General features: G+C 41.2%; 2 protein-coding genes across 3 annotated transcripts in view; one reads left to right on the plus strand and one right to left on the minus strand.

The window, feature by feature from the left end:
• Positions 1 to 18,672, plus strand: part of OOSP3 (oocyte secreted protein family member 3) — a 68,834-nt gene that overhangs the window by 5,828 nt on the left and 44,334 nt on the right. The gene's annotated exons all lie outside the window — the stretch shown is intronic.
• On the minus strand, positions 1,940 to 16,020 carry CBLIF (cobalamin binding intrinsic factor). The gene is made up of 9 exons (XM_014861810.3): positions 15,775 to 16,020; positions 14,956 to 15,132; positions 13,882 to 13,995; positions 13,306 to 13,446; positions 11,475 to 11,656; positions 7,554 to 7,731; positions 5,940 to 6,141; positions 3,346 to 3,464; positions 1,940 to 2,160 (listed from the first exon to the last, which is right to left on the minus strand). Exons 1-9 carry the CDS (start codon positions 15,851 to 15,853, stop codon positions 2,099 to 2,101), a joined length of 1,254 nt encoding a protein of 417 aa, XP_014717296.3. The 5' UTR covers positions 15,854 to 16,020; the 3' UTR covers positions 1,940 to 2,098.

Raw genomic sequence — 18,672 nt, forward strand, 5'->3', positions numbered from 1 at the left:
CAACCTCACTCCCCTGTCCCCAACACCTGCCAATACAGATGAACAGAGTCAGTTAATTACTAGGCAGGTAGCTAAAACGAGTTTTTTATATGTGAAACCAACCTGTGATTCTCCCCTCTTTACTGTTTCCCAGGCCCGTCTTGTTCTTCCCGTTTCTATCAGTAGAGCAAAAGTCAAGAGTGGGACTCTTACATGCACACATACTCTCTTTCTCTCTCACACACACATGTCTTCCTTTCGTTGCCTAATTTATTGTTAAACAAGAAAAAGTCATCTTTGTTTAAAATAATTTTTTCCCCATTTTCGAGTTGCCCAATTATTATGTTTTGAATGGAGAAAACTTAGAAAGCAGAGAAGCAAACAAAATCAGTCACCAATAATTCTATCCTGCAAAGATAACCACTCTAACGCTCTGATATGGATGACATTGTAACGTTGTGTGGTCTGTTCCCTTCACTTGGCTAGGCATCATGAGCATCTATTCATGTCAGCAAGTGGTTATCTTCAACATGACTCAGTGACTTTTAAGTATCCCAAGATGTGGATCCACCAGGGTTTACCTATTCGTTGCCCTTTGTTGGGCATCTAGATTGTTTCCCTTTTTTCCACATTATAAACATTATGATATGTTATGAGAGCACTTATTCACCCCTCCCTGAGAGTTCCTTCCGTTACAGCAACAGTCCTGGCCTTTTTCTGGGGTACAGTGACTTACCTAATAGGTATGTTTGGGGTGAGGACCTGGACCTGTGTGGTTCACACCTTATTCTCCTGGGAGCCAGACTGTTACCAGAGAGCAGGTTCTTGCTCTGAGATGCCAGGAGGGGAGACCTGTGACAGGGCAGCTAAGTCTGTTTGCGTCTGGGGCTCACACAAAATTGGGAAGTATATTGAGGCTGCATATCTAAGATTCATTCTCTAATTGTCCCAGCAGACATTTGATTCTTGTATATCTGTGTCCTTTTATGATTCTCACTTTTGTATAACTTTCAGAATTGGGATTTTTTGGGGGGTCAATGTTGAGTATATGTTAGGTCTTTTGATACACATTTTCATATCCTTCTCTGGAAAGTTTATACCAGTGGTGACTCCTTTCAGCAGACATTAGATTTGTGATTGTCTTTGAAAGCTTAAATTTTTCTTTCAAACTATATTTAATACATCATATATATTATATATAGGGTGGGGTTATAGATGTATATCTACATTTAATATATAAAATATGCTATATATTAAATTTTATATTACATATTAAACACCAAATGTATATTCAATGTATATTTATATATATAAATTATGTAAAACTGTACATTTTAAACTTTATTTTGCCTGGAACAAATACAGTCATGCATCTCATAATGACGGGGACATGTTCTGAGAAATGCATCATTAGCCAATTTCATTGTCACGAGAACATCATAGAGTGTACTTGCAGAAACCTAGATGGCATAGCTTACTACACACCTAGGCTATATGGTATTAATCTTATGGGACCGCTGTCCTATATGTGGTCTGTAGTTGACCAAAGCATTGTTATGCGTAAGTGACTGTATTGGAAATAGAAGGGGAGAATTATGACATAAAATCATTTACCTGGTTCTGCACTATCTGGGAGTCTCATATGAAATAATTTTGGCCATTTCATGTATGTATGTCTGTACGCGTGTATGTGTGTATATATGTTTACACTAAGTGGTTTGAGAAGGAGTACTTGCTATAAGTAACAACAATAAGAGTTTTTAAAAAATATATCATTTCATTTGTAGAAATAAAAGACTGTGTTGGATAATTAATCAAGAAGGTCAGAATAATCTCCAAAAATATCAACTGGGCTCTCCCTTCTCGCCTCACCCCAGGTTTAAACAATGACTGACAGTCATTGCCTTAAGAAGCTGGAAGTTTTTTTTTTTTTATGAGTCACAGATACTGAGACTCCGGGGAAGTTTGCCTCATTTATTCTACATCGTGGTTTCCATGTTTTTACAAGGAATATGGTAGCATCGTAGATATCCACTTTTTTGCAGAGATTTGAAATGAAGTGAAAAAAATCCCAGCCATCCTTTGGAGATGTTTCATAGAACCTGCACCCATCTCGTGGTTAGTACTGTGTGAAATTGGCTGTGATGTGCTCATGGTTGAAGGGTATGTAGTCAGCAACTCCTGGAAACAAGCAGAGAATAACATGAGGTGACCATGGTGCGTATACCCACCCCCAGCTCCCGAAAGATCAGCCCACTGTTAGAGGAGTGAAATGGGCAGCTCGAGTAGCACAGAAGGAGCATGAAATTGAGATTTAGTGAGTCCTTGGTTCCAGTCTCTAGGTTGCCACATGGAGCATGTCTTTGGGCAAGTCGCTTACATTGTGTAAGCCTCCTTTCCGTCATCCACAACATTGCGCTAAACATATTTACCCTGAAGAATTCTTTTCAGGATTAGAAATGATGACTGCCAGATGCCTAATACAGTACCTGACATTTAATAAGTGTGCGATAAATGGTGGTTCTTATTAAGATGGCTTATTTAAGCCAGTTAGAGCATGCAAGGCAGGGGCTTATGTTCATTTCTGAAGACTTTGTAAGAAATAAGGTAGGGCAGTGGGTTGAGAATGCTTGTCTTTCAGGGCAGGAAAGATAGATGATGACAAGTAGCTTTCAAGTAGACGCGCATCAGAAAGATTGACAATTCCGGGCCCAAATCTTTTTGGATCTCAAGGCCTTTCCTCTGCAAGAAGAGGGTCACTACTACCTACAGAGTTGGTGTGGAATAAGAGAACATCACCACACAAAGAGCCGTTCCTCCTCTCCCTCGTCCTTGTCTCCCACTGGCTATGAATTCACTGTGCTTTCGTTTTATGTATACACATTTAATTTGAAATCCCAAAGTGGCCGTCTTCTTAGAGCACATACTACTTTTTCAGTCTTTTTCTTTTTTTTTTTGTCTCTCTCACATTATCTGCTTTTCCGTTTTTCAGCTCTTATTGCTTTAAGTAGATCAATCCACTTTTCTTGTGCACTGGATATTTTCCCACTGGCTCAGAGTGGAGTTAGGATTGATTTTTTGAAAAGCTATTTTAGATAGCCACCCATCCATTCTATCTATCTAGTCTGTCTGTCTATCATCTATCTATCTATCTATTTATCTATCTATCTATCTATCTAATCACTGTATATATATTCACGATAGAGGCATATGTACATATATGTAATCACTGTATATACAATTATTGTATATACACATGCAATCTCACAATTATTGATTAAATGAGTGAATGAATTAAGTAAGGAAGTGAAAGAATGTAGCCTTCAAATTATGTAAGAAATGCCCAGATTCCTTTTCTTGTCTTACCTTCATTCAAAGGTGTTTTGCCACTGAGGAACTGCCAGTATGTCTTGTGATTAACATTTTCAGCGATATTGTTGATAGAAGAAACGAGAGGGCCCCAAGATGTCATTGTGGTTTCAAATCTGTAAGAATAAAATCATATATGATTAACATCTCCCTGGAGGTCAAGCAATAAAAGGTTAAGAGGAAGAGACAGAGATGTTCTGAATGCTTTAGAGATCAGATAAAATCATGCTCAAAAGAGAAAATGCAAATGATTAGTGAATAAAAAATTACTTCACTTGGAATTAAATGAAATGAAAATGAGTGGACTTTTTAGAAAACCTATCAATGAGTAAATTTTAAAAAATGTAAATGCTGAACAATGGGTAAATAATTATGTGAGTGATGGAATGAATATCCAAGATTGAATATTTTGCAGTTATGAACATTGTGTCTTTCAATAATTTTAAGTGACATGGGAAAATGATTGTGCAATCATGGTAAGTGAAAATGTGGGATACAAATTTTACATGAACTATGTCTGTCCTATGTTTATGATGGATCATAACTATATGTAATATGCACAGAAAAAGACACCAACAAAATTATAAAAAATATCAACAGTGATTAGATTGTGGATGGACTCTAGATGCTTTTTTTTCTTCTTTATGTTTTTTCCCTCAAAATGTCAACTATGTGTATTTATTACATTGACAACCAGAAGAAGAAAAATCAGGCAAAATTAAAGCTAAGCTTGGTAAGCTTGGAGAAGAAGTAAAGTATGTTCAGAGGGTTGTTTGAAAACTATGTTTTTTAAATAACAGGGTGAATGACTTTTTTTTTTTTTTTTGCTAGGAAAGATTCGCTCTGAGCTAACATCTGTTGCCCGTCGTCTTCTCTTTTTTTTCCCCTCCCCAAACCCCAGCACATGGTTGTAGATTCTAGTTGTAAGTCCTTCTAGTTCTTCTATGTGAGCCACCACCACAGCATGGCTACTGACAGACGAGTGGTGTGACTCCACACTTGGGAACTGAAACTGGGCCACCGAAGCAGAGTGTGCTGGACTTTAACTGCTAGGCCATCAGGGCTGGCTGGAAAATTAAGTATTCTTAAAATGACTTTTATCCTGATCTGTCTATAGAAGTTAGGGAAGTTACGGAGGTGGACTGTGGGCAGCAGGCACAATGTATTTAACTGAATCCTTGGGAATAGATCCTGTGTATCACTCAATTGTCAATTCCTTGGCCTTTGTCAATCTTTCTCCTTGACGTCTCTGCAGAATTTGGATCATGTCCTCTTTCCTTTGAAAGGATTTCCTCTTTTCCTTTTCATGACCTGGCATTTTCCCTCTACACGTCCTGTAGTTTAGTCTTTTCCACATTTATCTACTGCTTGATCTTTTTGCAAACTAAAAACATCCCCAAAGTTTAATTTTCCCCTCTGTAATTTATTTCTGGACTTTTTCCTGTCAGGAAAGGGTAGTGAAAAGAACATGAGCTTCAGAGTGAGTCAAATCTGGGTTCAGATCTCAACTCTATTAGTTACACATTGCGTGATTTTAGGAATACTACTTAACCTCTTTGGGCCTAAGTGGTTCTGTCTATAAAATGGGAATAATTAGATCTGTCTCATGGTTTTGTTGGGAGCATTGTGTCTGCCACCTTCTGTGCATTTCCTTAACTTGGATCATCATCTCTATCAGGTGACTATCCAATCTCTTTTGCCTGTTTTGATCTTTTTTGCCTAAGATTTCCTCTGTACCTCCAAAAGCTTCCTAATGTTTCTGTTTTGAGCACCCACAATTAAACGTATCTAAAGGAATAAAGTCTTTTTCTGTGAAAGACATTCTGTCTTCCTGATACTTCTATCATTAGTTTTGAAGCTTCTTTCTCTTGACCCCCACATCCAGTACTCACAGAGCCTGTGGAGTCCTCCTTGATATGAGTCTGTTTATCCCAGATGAAGTCCTCACCACTTCACAGCTTCATTGCTATAGTCATGCCTTAGCTTTTCTCCTTGTCTCCCATTCTCAAGCCTAATTAACATTTTACAACATGATTTTTCTTACTCAAAAACTTGTAATGCTTGTCTGCAATATGAAGTCTGATCTCCTTAGCCCGGTATTTGAGACTTTTTACAATATCACCCAACCTATCCTTCCAGACATCACTCACTTAATTCAGTCCTGTATTTTCTTCTCTAGTCCAGCTGACCTACTTATTGATCATGAATCCCTTGCTCATTCCTGTCTTGAATGTTTTCTTCTAGATACTCCCTCTTCCTGGAATACCATCCTCCCGTATCTTCCTATTTAGTATCTATTCTTTGAATGTGGTCCAAAGCCGTGAACCTTCCTTGACTATTCTCACTTACAATGGACTCTCTCTCCTTTGAATTCCTGTTTTTAAAACTCTGTCATATATTGACCTGTATATTTAATTTTTCATGAGAGCCTTGCCTAGTTAGTACATTGTAGTCCCCTCAAGGGGCTATTAAATAAAGATCTGTTCAATTATAAGAAGGAAAAAAAGTAAGAAAATGAAGGAAGGAGAGAGAGAGGATGGGAATTCAGGTTAGGCCTGCGGAGAATGGCGGATGTTACTTGTCACACTCACTTGAACATGGGATTTTTGCGCTGTGCTTCCTCTAGGACGACAAGGAGCACTGATCCGCTTTTTACACTAACATTGATGGTCACGTTGAAGAGCAGGTCCACCCCCCTCAGCTGGTTATTTATCGTGTATATGACAGTGATGTTGGATGCTGAGGTGGGAACAGTGGTAGGCTGGTTGGGTAGAGTTGGCTGCACCTCATTATCTGTGAAGAGTAAAGAGGCCAAATTTGTTAAAAGTTGTGGGATTTGTATTACAGGTGGAAAATCTCTGTTACTGGCAACTCATCCCAGAAAACATTTCAAGAAATGGCAGTGAGTTTGGGGCTTTTGTGGATTGTTCTTAGGAGCTGGTGTGATCTATGAAGCTCTCCTTTCCATTCTGGAGAATTGCTTGTAGCTGAAGAACTGACAGTTTTACAATGAACATTTATTTTGTTAAAAGAATTTGTAATCTAAAGGGAGGATTGTGAGCCCTATGTCGTGGTATTTTACATGTACTCATTGTTCAGTTGTGGTTTTTGTTAATCCTAAAAATCTAGAAGCAAAAGTGGTAAGTTTCAGACCATTTAACAAAATACCTGGGCAGCTAGTGTAAAATCCTATGAAGGACTCCGTTGCTGCCTTGCTAAAGTTGCAAAATCATTGGGAAGCAGCCCAAGGAGTTGGGTGAATGTGGCTGTGTTTGGTATGATGGGGATCAGCTTACTTGATTGTGGTCTCTATGGGTTCTGCACTGAGATAGACAAGGAGCTTATTAATCTCCGCTTGTCTTAGGAAGGCCATGCAACAGAAGATGAATAATGCTTTAGATTAGCATTTAATTAGAAAGAAGAGTTGGAAGAATCTATACCAAAGATTAGCTATTTCCGGAGTGATAAAATTTTTACGTAGGACTCTCACTTTCTAAACGCGTATTTCTGCAATATTTGAGTTTTAAGTATCTGTGTATTATATTTGTAATTAGATAAAATAAAGATATTTTACATAAAAAGATAGCATGCCAGGATTCCAGCCCATCCCTTTGGTGTGCTATAAGCACCAAGACTTCATATTTAGATCTCCAAGGCTTAGCTGAAATGTCAACTTTGTTCTTCTCCTAGGCTCACAAAATCAATGATTGGTCACACTTTCTTTGCTTTTGCACTGTATGTGGCTTCTATTTCTATTTAATACTTATTTTATTCTTCCAAATATTGTAGTTTTTGTCTACATATCTGTCTCCTGACTTTGTAAAGAGCAGATATGATAAGATGCTGCATAATGTTTGATACATTTGTCAAATGAGTGAATGAAGTTATGTCATTTGATGGTTAGGACCATGGGCCTTCCCTCTCCATCAGCATCCCACAAAATGCTTTACCTATGGTAGGTGCTCGATAAGTGCGTGATGAATGAAGTAGACATGGGGGCTGAATTCTGAGGGCAGGATGGCAAGGCTGTGTGTTAGCACACAATTCTTGGGGACTGGAAGTCACATGTGGTTCTGCCTACATCTGGACATAATGGAGTAATGGACGTAATAAGCTCCTACACCACTTAGAAATGATCCACATATCATTCCTGCATAAGTTGCTACTTCATTACTTAAGGAGAGGCAGGTGTTAAGAGTTCTTACCAGGGCTGCAAGACACCTGGGGCACATCTAGGTATGTCTTGCCTTTAAGGGAAGGGAGGATTTGGGCAATGGACATGGGGTTGTGGAATTTTCCCTGCTCAATCTCGTTAAGTATTGTATCCATGGTCTCCTTGCAGTTCCATTCCTTGTTAGGTTTCTCAGGTGTTACAGAGAGAGCCTGGGACAGAAAAATAGAGAGATAGAGAGAAAGAGAGAGAGAATGGTTAAGCATAGCTGAGAGTTGGCTTTTATAAGCCTTATAAGGGATAGACTTGTTCACTAATCTTTGTCATCACCCAGAGTCCAAAATCAAAGCTGCACGAAGTTTGGGATGACGTCTGTCTGGTTCATTGCTGCGTCTCCACCACCTAGCTCAGTGTCTGTCACATAGTAGTCACTCAACACATATCTGTGCAGCATTCAGATTCAGGGAACACTGTTAGGGCTTCTGTGTTTACTAAGAGTTCTTGGATGCAGAATGAGGGCGAGAGCTGGGCTAACTGAGCTCCAGGGAGTGGTTAGTCTAGGACAACCTGGCCATCTAAATGTGGTAGGCCTTTTGTTTTTGGTTGTCCTGCATGCCCTTTGGTGGATTCCTCACACACTTTGTGATCGTGGGAAGACTATCAGCCAGAGGCTCCACAACCCTGGCTACTGGAGTGGACTCATGGCCTGGGCTGGGCTAAACATAGAGTGCTATCCTCTTGGTGGCAGTGATTGGCGGGCACACGCACTAATCAGAGTTCTTCTCTGGTATACAGACATTGGGAGAGAGAGGTATTTTTTCTTCCTGCTGGGGTTATTCAGAGCTTACTTGTATGGTTATATGAGTAAGTAAGCTGCTAGTACTATCTTCCTCAGCCACTTTGAAGAAGCCATGAGAAAAACCAGGGCTGAGAGATGAAAAAAGAGTAGTCTCTAATATTATGATTTGAGCCCTTTATTCAGATTAATCCTGAAATCACCTACTCCAGCCCTGGACCCCCCAGTTTATGTGAAATAGTAAATCTCCATTTTTTTCTTAAGCAAAAGTTATTTGGGTTTCTGTTATTTGCAAAATCAGTCTTGATTAATACACCCGAAGCAATTCATTCTAATTTGCTGAGTTTTTTAAATCTCGTGGATAAAATAGAAATAATAATTCCTGCATACTTTTGGGGGGTCCTTTGAAGTTCAGATGGGATGATATGTGAAAGCGTTTAATAGTTTGTGATGGGTAAGCTGTCGTTACCACCTTCCTCCTTTAGGGTTGTGCTGATCACAGCCACCAGAGCACGTTAATGGGCTGGGATTGCTGATTCACCTGAAGCTTGGGATGGGAAATGGGAGATGGGAGAGGGGAGTCAGAAATGGCTCTGTGACCTAGAGGCAGTACTTTGAGCAACTGAGCAGGTTTGACAGACATGACCATCACTGTTCAGCTTGGCAACCATGAACTGTGGCTCTTACCAGAGGCCCCTTTACAGGGCAGTTTGGTTTAAGGGGCATCAGGTAGGTACTCCCCAGCAACCATATCTTGTCCATATCCCACACTCACCTCCCGAATCCCAAAATGGGAGATGTACCCCCTTGGGATAAAATATTACCACTGTCAACACTCTAGAGAGTAGTAACACATTCAGCCGTGAGAAGTCATTCATAACTTTGCGTGAAGAAGTTTATCAGATCCCTCTCCAAGTTAAGTTCCTATCAGAGGAAACTTGCAAGCATTGGCATATTGATGGAAGAAAGAGGAGAAATTCCAGAACAGAGGAAATGCCCCGCCAATGCCTTTGAGAACTTAGAAGACGGTGAGTGAAGGCAGAAAATGAAGACGAATGTCAACCCTCCTCTGTCGGGGGAGACCACAAACAATTATGGAACACCATGTTGTGCCTGTGATTTTTGTATACCTTTGCAACCTTGTTATGATGAGGAAAAGGAAATTCAGAGAAATTCAATATTTGCCTAAGATGGTAGCAGATGCAGGATTCAAACCTAAGTTGTTACAGGTCCAGAGGCTTTCTTTTTCCACACCAGAACATTTTAGATTAGAAAAAGGTTATATGTTGGACATCTGGTGTTTTCAGACTTCAAGCTGCCTGGGTAAACTCTGGATATGGGCCATAAGGAGGGCAGGGAGAGGTTATGCATCCTAACCGAAAAGAAATCCACGTGGCCTATGATATCTGGATATGGGTGAGGTCCTATCTCTTCATGGAAAAGCTTTAACTCCCAGGAACAGCTTATCAGAGTGTACCCTACAGGTGATGAAATCCCAAACAGAATTCCCAAGTCAAATTAGCAAAAGCAAACACTCCTCTGTCTGGTGCTAAGGTGAACCGAGGTTATTTTCAATGAGTCATAAATAACACCCGTGACGTATTCCTTCCAGACTGCCTTTGTTCCTCCACAAAGCTGTTTAGATTTGAGCCCTGGGCATGCTCTTGTACGATTCAGCCACAGAAAAAACAGCGTTTGTTCTATGGCAGTATTTCATTGACCATGACATGACATGGAAACTTTGTTCTCATTCATTGCTCCAATGGCACATTGGAGTGGGGATTTTGTGTTTACTCTTAGGCTAAAATGAACTAATTTCTGGTCTGTTTATGCCTTTTGCCAATTTTTTTAATTTTAATTTTTTAAATTATTTTTTGTTGAGATACAATTGACATGTAACATTACATTAGTTTCAGGTGTACAACATAGTAATTCTATGTTTGTATATGTTGTGAAATGATCACCACAGTGAGTCTAGTTAACATCCATCACCACACAGTTACATTTTTTTCTTGTGATGAGAACTTTTAAGATTTACTCTATTAGCGACTTTCAAATATACAGTACAGTATTATTAACGATAGTCACCATACTATACATTACATTGCTAATTTTTAAAGTGTGGAATATCACTGACAGTCTCCATATTCCCCCACCCCCAACCCAAGAAAGAATTTCTTTCTAACACTAGTCCAGAGCCATATTAGATTTAGGGCTGGCATTGCATAGGGCTGGCATTGTAACTCCATGGTTCTCCGTTTCCTGGGCTTTCTGAGTTGGAAAGGTCATGGTGTAGTTTTTCTCTTAATCTCATAGGGCATTTTGAGAATTTAGAGCACACGTTTCTTAGTTTGGACTAGAGGATTTGGCCACAGATGAATTTTTAATTTCTGATTCTAGTTGGTTATCTCTCCCCACTGTCATTGGTGCGTCTTCCATGGAAAGATGCTGCTCTAATCAACCCTCATCAATGGGGAGGTTGTATTTGGAACTATGTCAAGCAGCATCTTACAGAAGCCAAGCCTGAGAATCACTGCTAAGGAAGCACAGGACTGAGTATAGGCTTGGCGACCAGATACCCCTGGCTCTGCCGTTTATCAGGTCTCTTTGTGAAGCTGAAATGAGATTGAAGTTGTAACAGAGCTTGCCCAGGATTAAATGTCCAGTCAGCTTTAGATTATTTTCACGAATCACTTTGAATACAAGCCCACCTTCTTTGGACCAAGATGAAGGGCTGAAAAGAGGACACTTGATTGACAAGATGGAATCAGAAAATTCACTATTTTCTTGAGAACCTACTTTAATATCTTATTTTTTATACATCAAACTTTCAACAGGCTATAATTATTATGAACAAACTGATCATTATTAATAATAAACCAATCAATTTCTTGGATTTATTTATTCCTTTTTTTTCCCCCAAAGAGGGGAAAAGAGTTCATGTATATTTGTTTTTATACTTTACCTATGAGGTAGGGAGACATTAACACTTACCTGCATTTTACCAGTAGAGAAACTGAGGCACAGGCACCACAAGGAACCCACCTCAAGTTCTACCAGCTGGTCTTTCTGAGAGATATTAGCAGAAGCCTAGGCTCTGGATCCTACAGTCTAGGCTTATTGGCATGGACCCAATGAAGAGCATCAATGATGTGTTACCTGCATGGCAAGGCCAGTGCTGTAGATGCTTCCGATGATGCCATTGTCTTGGATTCTTATGCTGATATTCTTCACAATATCCTTCAGTACCTGACCAAACAGGACTCTGTAACCTTCCTCTGAACCTACAGGGATCTTATTGTACATACAGGTCAGAGCTAGTGTTGCCATTGCTCCCGTGTCTGTGAATAAAAGTGGACGCGGGGGAGGATAAGACAACCACCACCACCACAATATGAACAACTAACATTTATTATGTGCTTATTGTGTTCCAGGTACACTAACCCCTTTTCTCTTCGGGACAATCTGTGAAATGGGACCTATAATTATCTCCGTTTAAAGGATGATAAAATGGAGGCTCAGAGGGGTTAAGTAACTGCCCAAGGCCACACAGCTAGTAAGTAGCAGCACCAGGACCTGAATGCAGATCTGTATGACTCCACAGCTCATGCTTTTAATTAATGTAGACTGGCAGTATATTCAATCCCACTTCTCTTGTCCCAGTGTTTAGCTTTCAAAATGTGACCAGTTCTTGAAGGCCCTGCCATTACCACCTCTCAGTGAAGCCTCCTCTGGTCATGCCAGCACAACAGCTGTAGTCTCTTTTCTGAACTCCTTTAGCATTTGTTTTTTGTACCTGTTTTGCTATCTCGATGCTTTCTTCTGTGTTTTGTGCTCTGTGAGCTCTTGGATGGTGGGAACTTTGCATCTCTCATAGCACCCAGCACAGGAGCTTTTTCATTATTTGCACGTGAAAACATGTGAGGACTGAATGTGTAATCTCTGGCATGATAAGACCAGAACAAATAAAAGGCTTGCCAGATGGCATCTTTTCTTTCGTTGATCTTTCCCTCCCCACCTCAATCTCCATCTGAAAATAACCTCAGTAAGGCTGACAGTGTTGTTGGGACCAATGTTGGCAAAGAAGTCCAAATTTCCTGAACTTGCAGAGATGCCCCAGCAATGCCTGAAGTCCCAGATGGGAAACAGAGGCCAGTATGTTGTTTACCTGCAGGGAGGGTACTTGGGTACATATCTACCTGGCTTGTTGGTCTAGTAGAGCCCGGAATGAGAGATTGCTGATAAGACCCATATAAGTGGGGGAAAACCTGATAGAATGCTGTTATTGCTTAGAGAGTGGCAGAGGAGAAAAGACGACCATGAATGAGGGGCATAATAGTGGCTCTCACAAAGGGCATTATACAGAACAGTGACCATTATCCACAGAAAGGTAGACAAAAGAAGGACATGGTGTTGTAGAGGAAACAGTTTCCATCTACAAGCAGCCATATGCTTGCAGAATTAAGGAATAATAAGATGGTTCCAGTGTATCCTTGAAGGGGAGCATCGTGGGTTTAGGGTCCAGAGAGTAGCTGTTTAATAGAAACAGGATATTTGGATGTTATAAGGAGAAACATTGAGAAGAATAGAGTGTGGAAGCATCAATAGTGATGAAAGAGAAAGTTCAGAGGACGTCTGAGTCTAGACATTGTTTTAATAATTTAGCAATTTGCCTGGGAATGACTCCAACTCCTGAATTGGGTGACATGTTTATTGCTGCCCATGGAGATTCTGGCACTGCCAGACATTTCAAGTATTGTCCTGGTTTCCATGTTTTACTATCTTTCTTTCATTTATTCCTTACCTCACATGTCGAACAAATACTTGTTAAGTATGTCCCATCTGTAGACATTTTCATGGTCCCCAGATCCTCCTCCATATAAAGCTCCCCCTTCTTTGTCCTCCCACTTTGTCCTCCAGTTCTACCGTTCAGTATCCTCGATGCTCCCCACTCAGGACAGTGTTTGAAAGTGGTGAACTAACTACTCACCCATGTTGAAGGGAGAGGAATTGGCCAGCAGGGTCTTGGCAAAGCGGGCTGCTATTGGTAAGGTTGTCTCAGGGTTCTTCTGACACAGTGCCAAGATCGCCAGACTGGGTCCATAGAAGGTTGAAGCTTGGGTACTGGTGCCTTGGGAGGGGATAGAGGGCCCTCATAAGACTAACATTTACCATAATGAGGACATTTGTGAAAAAGGAAAAGCCCAACCTTTTTTCAATAGAAACTTCTAGAAAACTTATCCAAAAAAAGAAAGACATGATATTGGCGAAAGATATTGTCAATGTTTCTCAGAATAAGAATGGCATCTGGCATGAGAATAGAATAAAAGGGATGATGCTGTCTTCAGGTGATGGCATAAGTCTGTGTCCCCAGGATAGTTGTCTTTTCTAGTTCATTTGGATGGGAAGAGAATACCCATTTGTGGGATTATCACAGGGAACGTGAGTGGAGATGCATTGTGTCTTTTCTCTAACTGTCCACTCTCCCATCCTTTTCTTTTTAGCTTTGAAATTCTCAGGAAGGACTCTTTGCTTCACTCTCCCCTCCCTTTGGATGAGGTCTTACTTGAAGGTACCCAGTTTTCCATTTGTCCCTGTAGAATTGATACTCTATTTCCAGGGTCTCGGCAGGAAGAGGTGAGGGCCATGATGGTGAGGGCAAGCTGACCAATGGTCAGGTCTGTAGAGTAAAGAAAAAAATCGTTAAACAAAGGCTTGCTCAGGGAGAGAGCACCAGGGGCCAAGGCTGAACTCTCTGCTTCTTTCCAGATCATTTTGATTTTTTTAATAATGTGATTTGATAATGTGTTTTTTGATATTTCTTAAGGAAAGAAGTATGGAAAAATACTTAAGAAATGTTTAATCTAATGGCCTCTGTGTGACTTGATTATTCCATTAAGAGTTCCTGGGGGCTGACCTGGGGGGCGTAGCGGTTAAATTCGTATACTCAGCTTTGATGGCCCAGGGTTCACAGGTTCAGATCCCAGGTGTGGACCTACACACTGCTCATCAGGCCATGCTGTGGTGGCATCCCACATACAAAATAGAGGCAGATTGGCATAGATGTCAGCTCAGGGACAATCTCCCTCAAGCAAAAAGAGGAAGATTGGCAAGGGATATTAGCTCAGGGCCAATCTTCCTCACCAAAAAAAGAAAAGAAAAGAAAAGAAAAGAAAAAGAATCCCTGCTGTCTGTTTAGAAAAGCAGCAAGAATACCCATACAAATTCATATATGAAATAGTTCCAAAATAATTTTAACTTTATTGCTAACTTGAGCCTCAAGGCAACTCCTGCGAGATTTTATTATTATCATTGTGATTGTCACTATTAGTGTTATTGTTATAAAATCATCTGCATTTTGCAAATGAGGAAGTGAGGTTGAGTGGGATCAAGTGATCTGTTCAAGGTCACAGAGTTAATGAGTGGCAGAGCCAGAACTGGAAGCCCTATCTTGTTACAGCTAGTGTAGAGAGCTCTTTCAGCTTTACTGCCCTCCTCTGTGAATGCCCTGGATAAATACATATTTCTTTCGATATGGATGATTTCGGTACAATCACAGGTAGCATTGGAGTGGGGGGACGTGGAGCTAGGGTCTGGGGTGGAGATTCAGAGAGCATGCGGAGGGAGTCTGACTTCTTACCAGCTGCATCACTGGCCATGAGCTGGTAAGTCAGGAGCTTCTGCACCTCCAAGTTGTAGGCTCCAGCCAGGTTCATAGCAATCAGGACACTGGGGTTTGGGAAGGCTGAGCTGGTTACAGAATTCTCCATACGCACTTGTAGACCATTAACCAAGGGCTGCTGTGCCGAGGGAACAGCTGAGAAGAGAAAAGCCATTCGCTAAACCCCTGTCCCCTCATTGCCTCTTTGCAGAAACATCTTTCCTGCATCTTCTAGGAGAAGATGGATTAGCATAAAGAGAAATGGAGAAAACATTGAGATTTTCTTTTGAGGCCAATTACTCCCTATATCTTCTCAAATAACCCTTATCTTTAAGAAAGTGATTTCTCACTTAATAACTTCAAGCAATATGCCTCACAGAGGTTTCATATTATTTCTAGCACATTCTTAGAAGTCATTGATTTCCTTGCGTCTATTTTTTTCTCACTCACGAAAAATATGAAAGTTTTGGGATAAGACCTATCCTCAGCAAGTACCCTACATTCTCACTAGTAATGGTAACTTCAGAACAACCTCTGACTATCTCAACCGTCATTTCTGCAACAGCATGTCAATCTCTCAAGATGAAATGCATAGACTTGCCTCTCAAACAACTTATGCTGTTAAGTCAGGAATGATAAACCACACACACTCACACCCTGACTCGTCCATTTTGGAACTCCCCTGCAGTGATCGCTATTTTCAACCGCTTTCTCACCAGCAGACTTCCGTGTCTGAGGTTTTTGCCTATCTCCACGGGAACTACTCCCTTGGCCTCCTTGGAGAAAACACATACTCACAGCATGAGCTTCGGCTCTGGGTGCTGGACCCAGCCATAGCCCAGAGAAAGTTCACGAGGTAGAGGGCAGACCAGGCCATCCCACCCTCTCCTGTCCCGTCCTCGTCTTCTGTCCACAAATCCCAGGGTGTGCAAGTGGAATATTTCTCTACTTTCTCTTTATGTATGCTTCACTTTGTAAAGCAGTCTGCCCTGCTCCTCCTTCTGCCAGCCTCTCTTCACCACCTGTGCTGACCTTGCTCTCCCTGATAGAACTTACTTCCATCTGCTTATCTAAGTTTACCTACTACAGACGTTCCAAGGTGTCTGAAGGTCACTTCTAGGCAGCACAGTCATATGAGAAACCCAGCACAGGCTGGGTATGCAGTGAAGACAAGGATGACAATGAGCCCTTTATCAAAATCCTGGATTGTTACACTGGGAGGTTGGCGAACATATGAGTACAAACAAGACCTCCTCCTGGGCCTTTTTACATCCACAGAGATGACCTCCTGGCTTTTGATCAGAGACCACTTCATTGAGGTTTGGGCGATTCCTAAGGCACCACCTCCCTTTATGGTCCAAGGCACTTGCTTGGCAATATGCTTTTAGGTTCTCAGGTGAGGATCTGCCAGATGGAGTCAGGCTTTCTGCAGTTAATTTAATTGACGTCACTGGATTCCAGCCTAAGCTCTTTGAAGGTCTTTGGCTTTAGGCAAGCAATGGATCACAGTTTCCCAGAAATGGTTTTGTTTGATTTTTCTTTCCTGATCTGCAGGTGAAAGTGGTTTCAAATGCCAGGGCTTTCAGATATTATCTTTTAAAGTAAGTAATTAGAAAACGAAGGATCAATGACCTATATTAACTATTAAGTATATATATATTTTTCAGAAATGTAGCTATATTATAAAGCAAAATGTATCTCCCTATAACAGAGAACTGGAAATAATACCTTGAGATTATGAAGGAGGGGGCTAATTTTTTCTAACTACTGGATGTTAAGCAGCTCCTTTTAGGGAGACATTCTTCAGTGGCTCCCATCTTTAGAATAAACTTCAAAGTCCTTTTAATGACCTACAAGGCCCTGTAAGATCTGACTTCTGGTTTCCTTTCCGACCTCACCTCCAACCAGTTTCTCCCTTGCTCACTCTGCTCCAGCCACAGAGAACTTCTTGGTCCTTGAACCCAACAGTCACCTTTGCACTTGCTGTCCCTTCTGCCCAGAACACTCTTCCTCCAAATTTTCTCAAGGTGGCTCCCTCACTTCCTTCATGTCTCTGCTCAAAGGTCAGGTGTCAGAGAGGCCTTCCCAGACCATTGTATATAAGACAGCCTCACCCTCACCGACACCCACTGTGCCCCTTACCTGCTACAACTCCTCACTGCTCTATCCCCAGCACTTGGGACACTATCTGGCTCACAGTAGCAATCAAATAAGTACTTTTTGGATGAGTGAATTAATAAACAAATATAAGACATGAGTTATAAAGCACTTTTTTCCTTTCTTGGGGAGTGTTGGTGGTCTTGTGAGGTGAGGGCACAGGGTGCGTATTGGGGTGTGCTAGACATCTTCTAACATCACCCCATGTTCCTACCTCCTGGTATTCATGCTCTTGTGTAATCTCCTTCTCTAGATTGTATGTTGACCTGGCTTCTAATGAATATAATACAGCAAGGGTGATGGGATGAGGTTACAGAAGACCAGCTTCTCTCTTGCTTGCACTTTTTCTCTGGCTCTTCTCGCTCCTTGCTCTGAGAAAGGCAGTGGCCATGTTCTCAGCTGCCTTGTGGAGAAGCCCATGTGGGGAAGAACTGTAAGCAGCCTCCAGCCAACAGCCAGGGAGGGGGCGTCCTGCCAACAACCACGTGAAGGGGCAGCTCCATTCCCCAGTCGTGTTTTGAGATGAAGGCAGCCCCAACCAACATCTTGATTGATGCCTTGTGAGAGACGCTGAGCCAGAGGACCCAGCTAAGCCATCCCTGGATTCCTGACCCACAGAAACTGAGATAATAAAGGTTGTTGTTTTAAGCCATTAAGCTTTAGGGTAACTTGTTACACAGTATATAACTAATATATGGCGTATAGTGGCAGATGAGACCAGAAAGATAGTTTGGGTCTCCATGGTGGAGGTCCCTGCATGCTTTATAAAGGAGTAGTAGGCAGAATAATAGCTCCCCAAGATGTCCACCTAATTCTCGGACCTGTGAATATGTTAGGTTACATGGTAAAGGTAATAAAGTTGCACCATGGAATTAAGATTGCTAATAAATGGATTTTAAAATAGGAGGATTGTCCTGGATTAGCTCAGTGGGCCCAATGTAATCATAGAGGTCCTTATAAGTGAAAGAGGCGGGCGGTAGAGGTCGAGTCAGAGAAGGAGATGTGACAATGAAAGCAGAGGTCAGGATGATACAATTACTTGCTTTGAAGATGGAGGGGGCCACGAGCCTGGGAATGCAGGCATCTTCTAGAAGCTGGAAAAGATGAGGAAATGGATTCTCCCCCAGAACCTCTAGACGGAACACAGTCCTTTCAACACCTTGATTTTAGCCCAGTGAGACCCATTTTGGACTTCTGACCTCCAGAACTGTATGATGAAAAATTTGTATTAAGCTAATAAATTTGTGGTAATTTGTTACAGCAGCAATAAGGATCTAATACAGGATTAGGAACTCAGCATAGCACTGACCTTGGTCCAGAGCCTGCTCATGACCATCCTGAGATGATTCACACCTGGTGTGCCTGTTTTTTAAACATGCGCTTCCTTGTAAATTACCACTTACAGCCATGGTTGCTGCAAGACTGATTCTGACACAATTGTTTCAATTAGCAAATAACTTGCAGAACAGGAACCACATAAGCCATACATTACTTAATTCATATATTTTGACAATTCTTGGCTAACCATTGACTGGGCTT

Source organism: Equus asinus, chromosome 17 (assembly GCF_041296235.1).
Source record: "Equus asinus isolate D_3611 breed Donkey chromosome 17, EquAss-T2T_v2, whole genome shotgun sequence".
Classification (NCBI taxonomy): Eukaryota; Metazoa; Chordata; class Mammalia; order Perissodactyla; family Equidae; genus Equus; species Equus asinus.

Excerpts from the sequence above, each read along its gene's own strand:
- CBLIF (XM_014861810.3), bottom strand. The coding sequence starts at position 15,853 with ATGGCCTGGTCTGCCCTCTACCTCGTGAACTTTCTCTGGGCTATGGCT. Across the intron at positions 15,133-15,774 it reads CCAGAGCCGAAGCTCATGCT|CTGTTCCCTCGGCACAGCAG; the intron begins GTGAGTATGTGT and ends TTCTCTTCTCAG. Across the intron at positions 3,465-5,939 it reads CGCAAAAATCCCATGTTCAA|ATTTGAAACCACAATGACAT; the intron begins GTGAGTGTGACA and ends TTATTCTTACAG.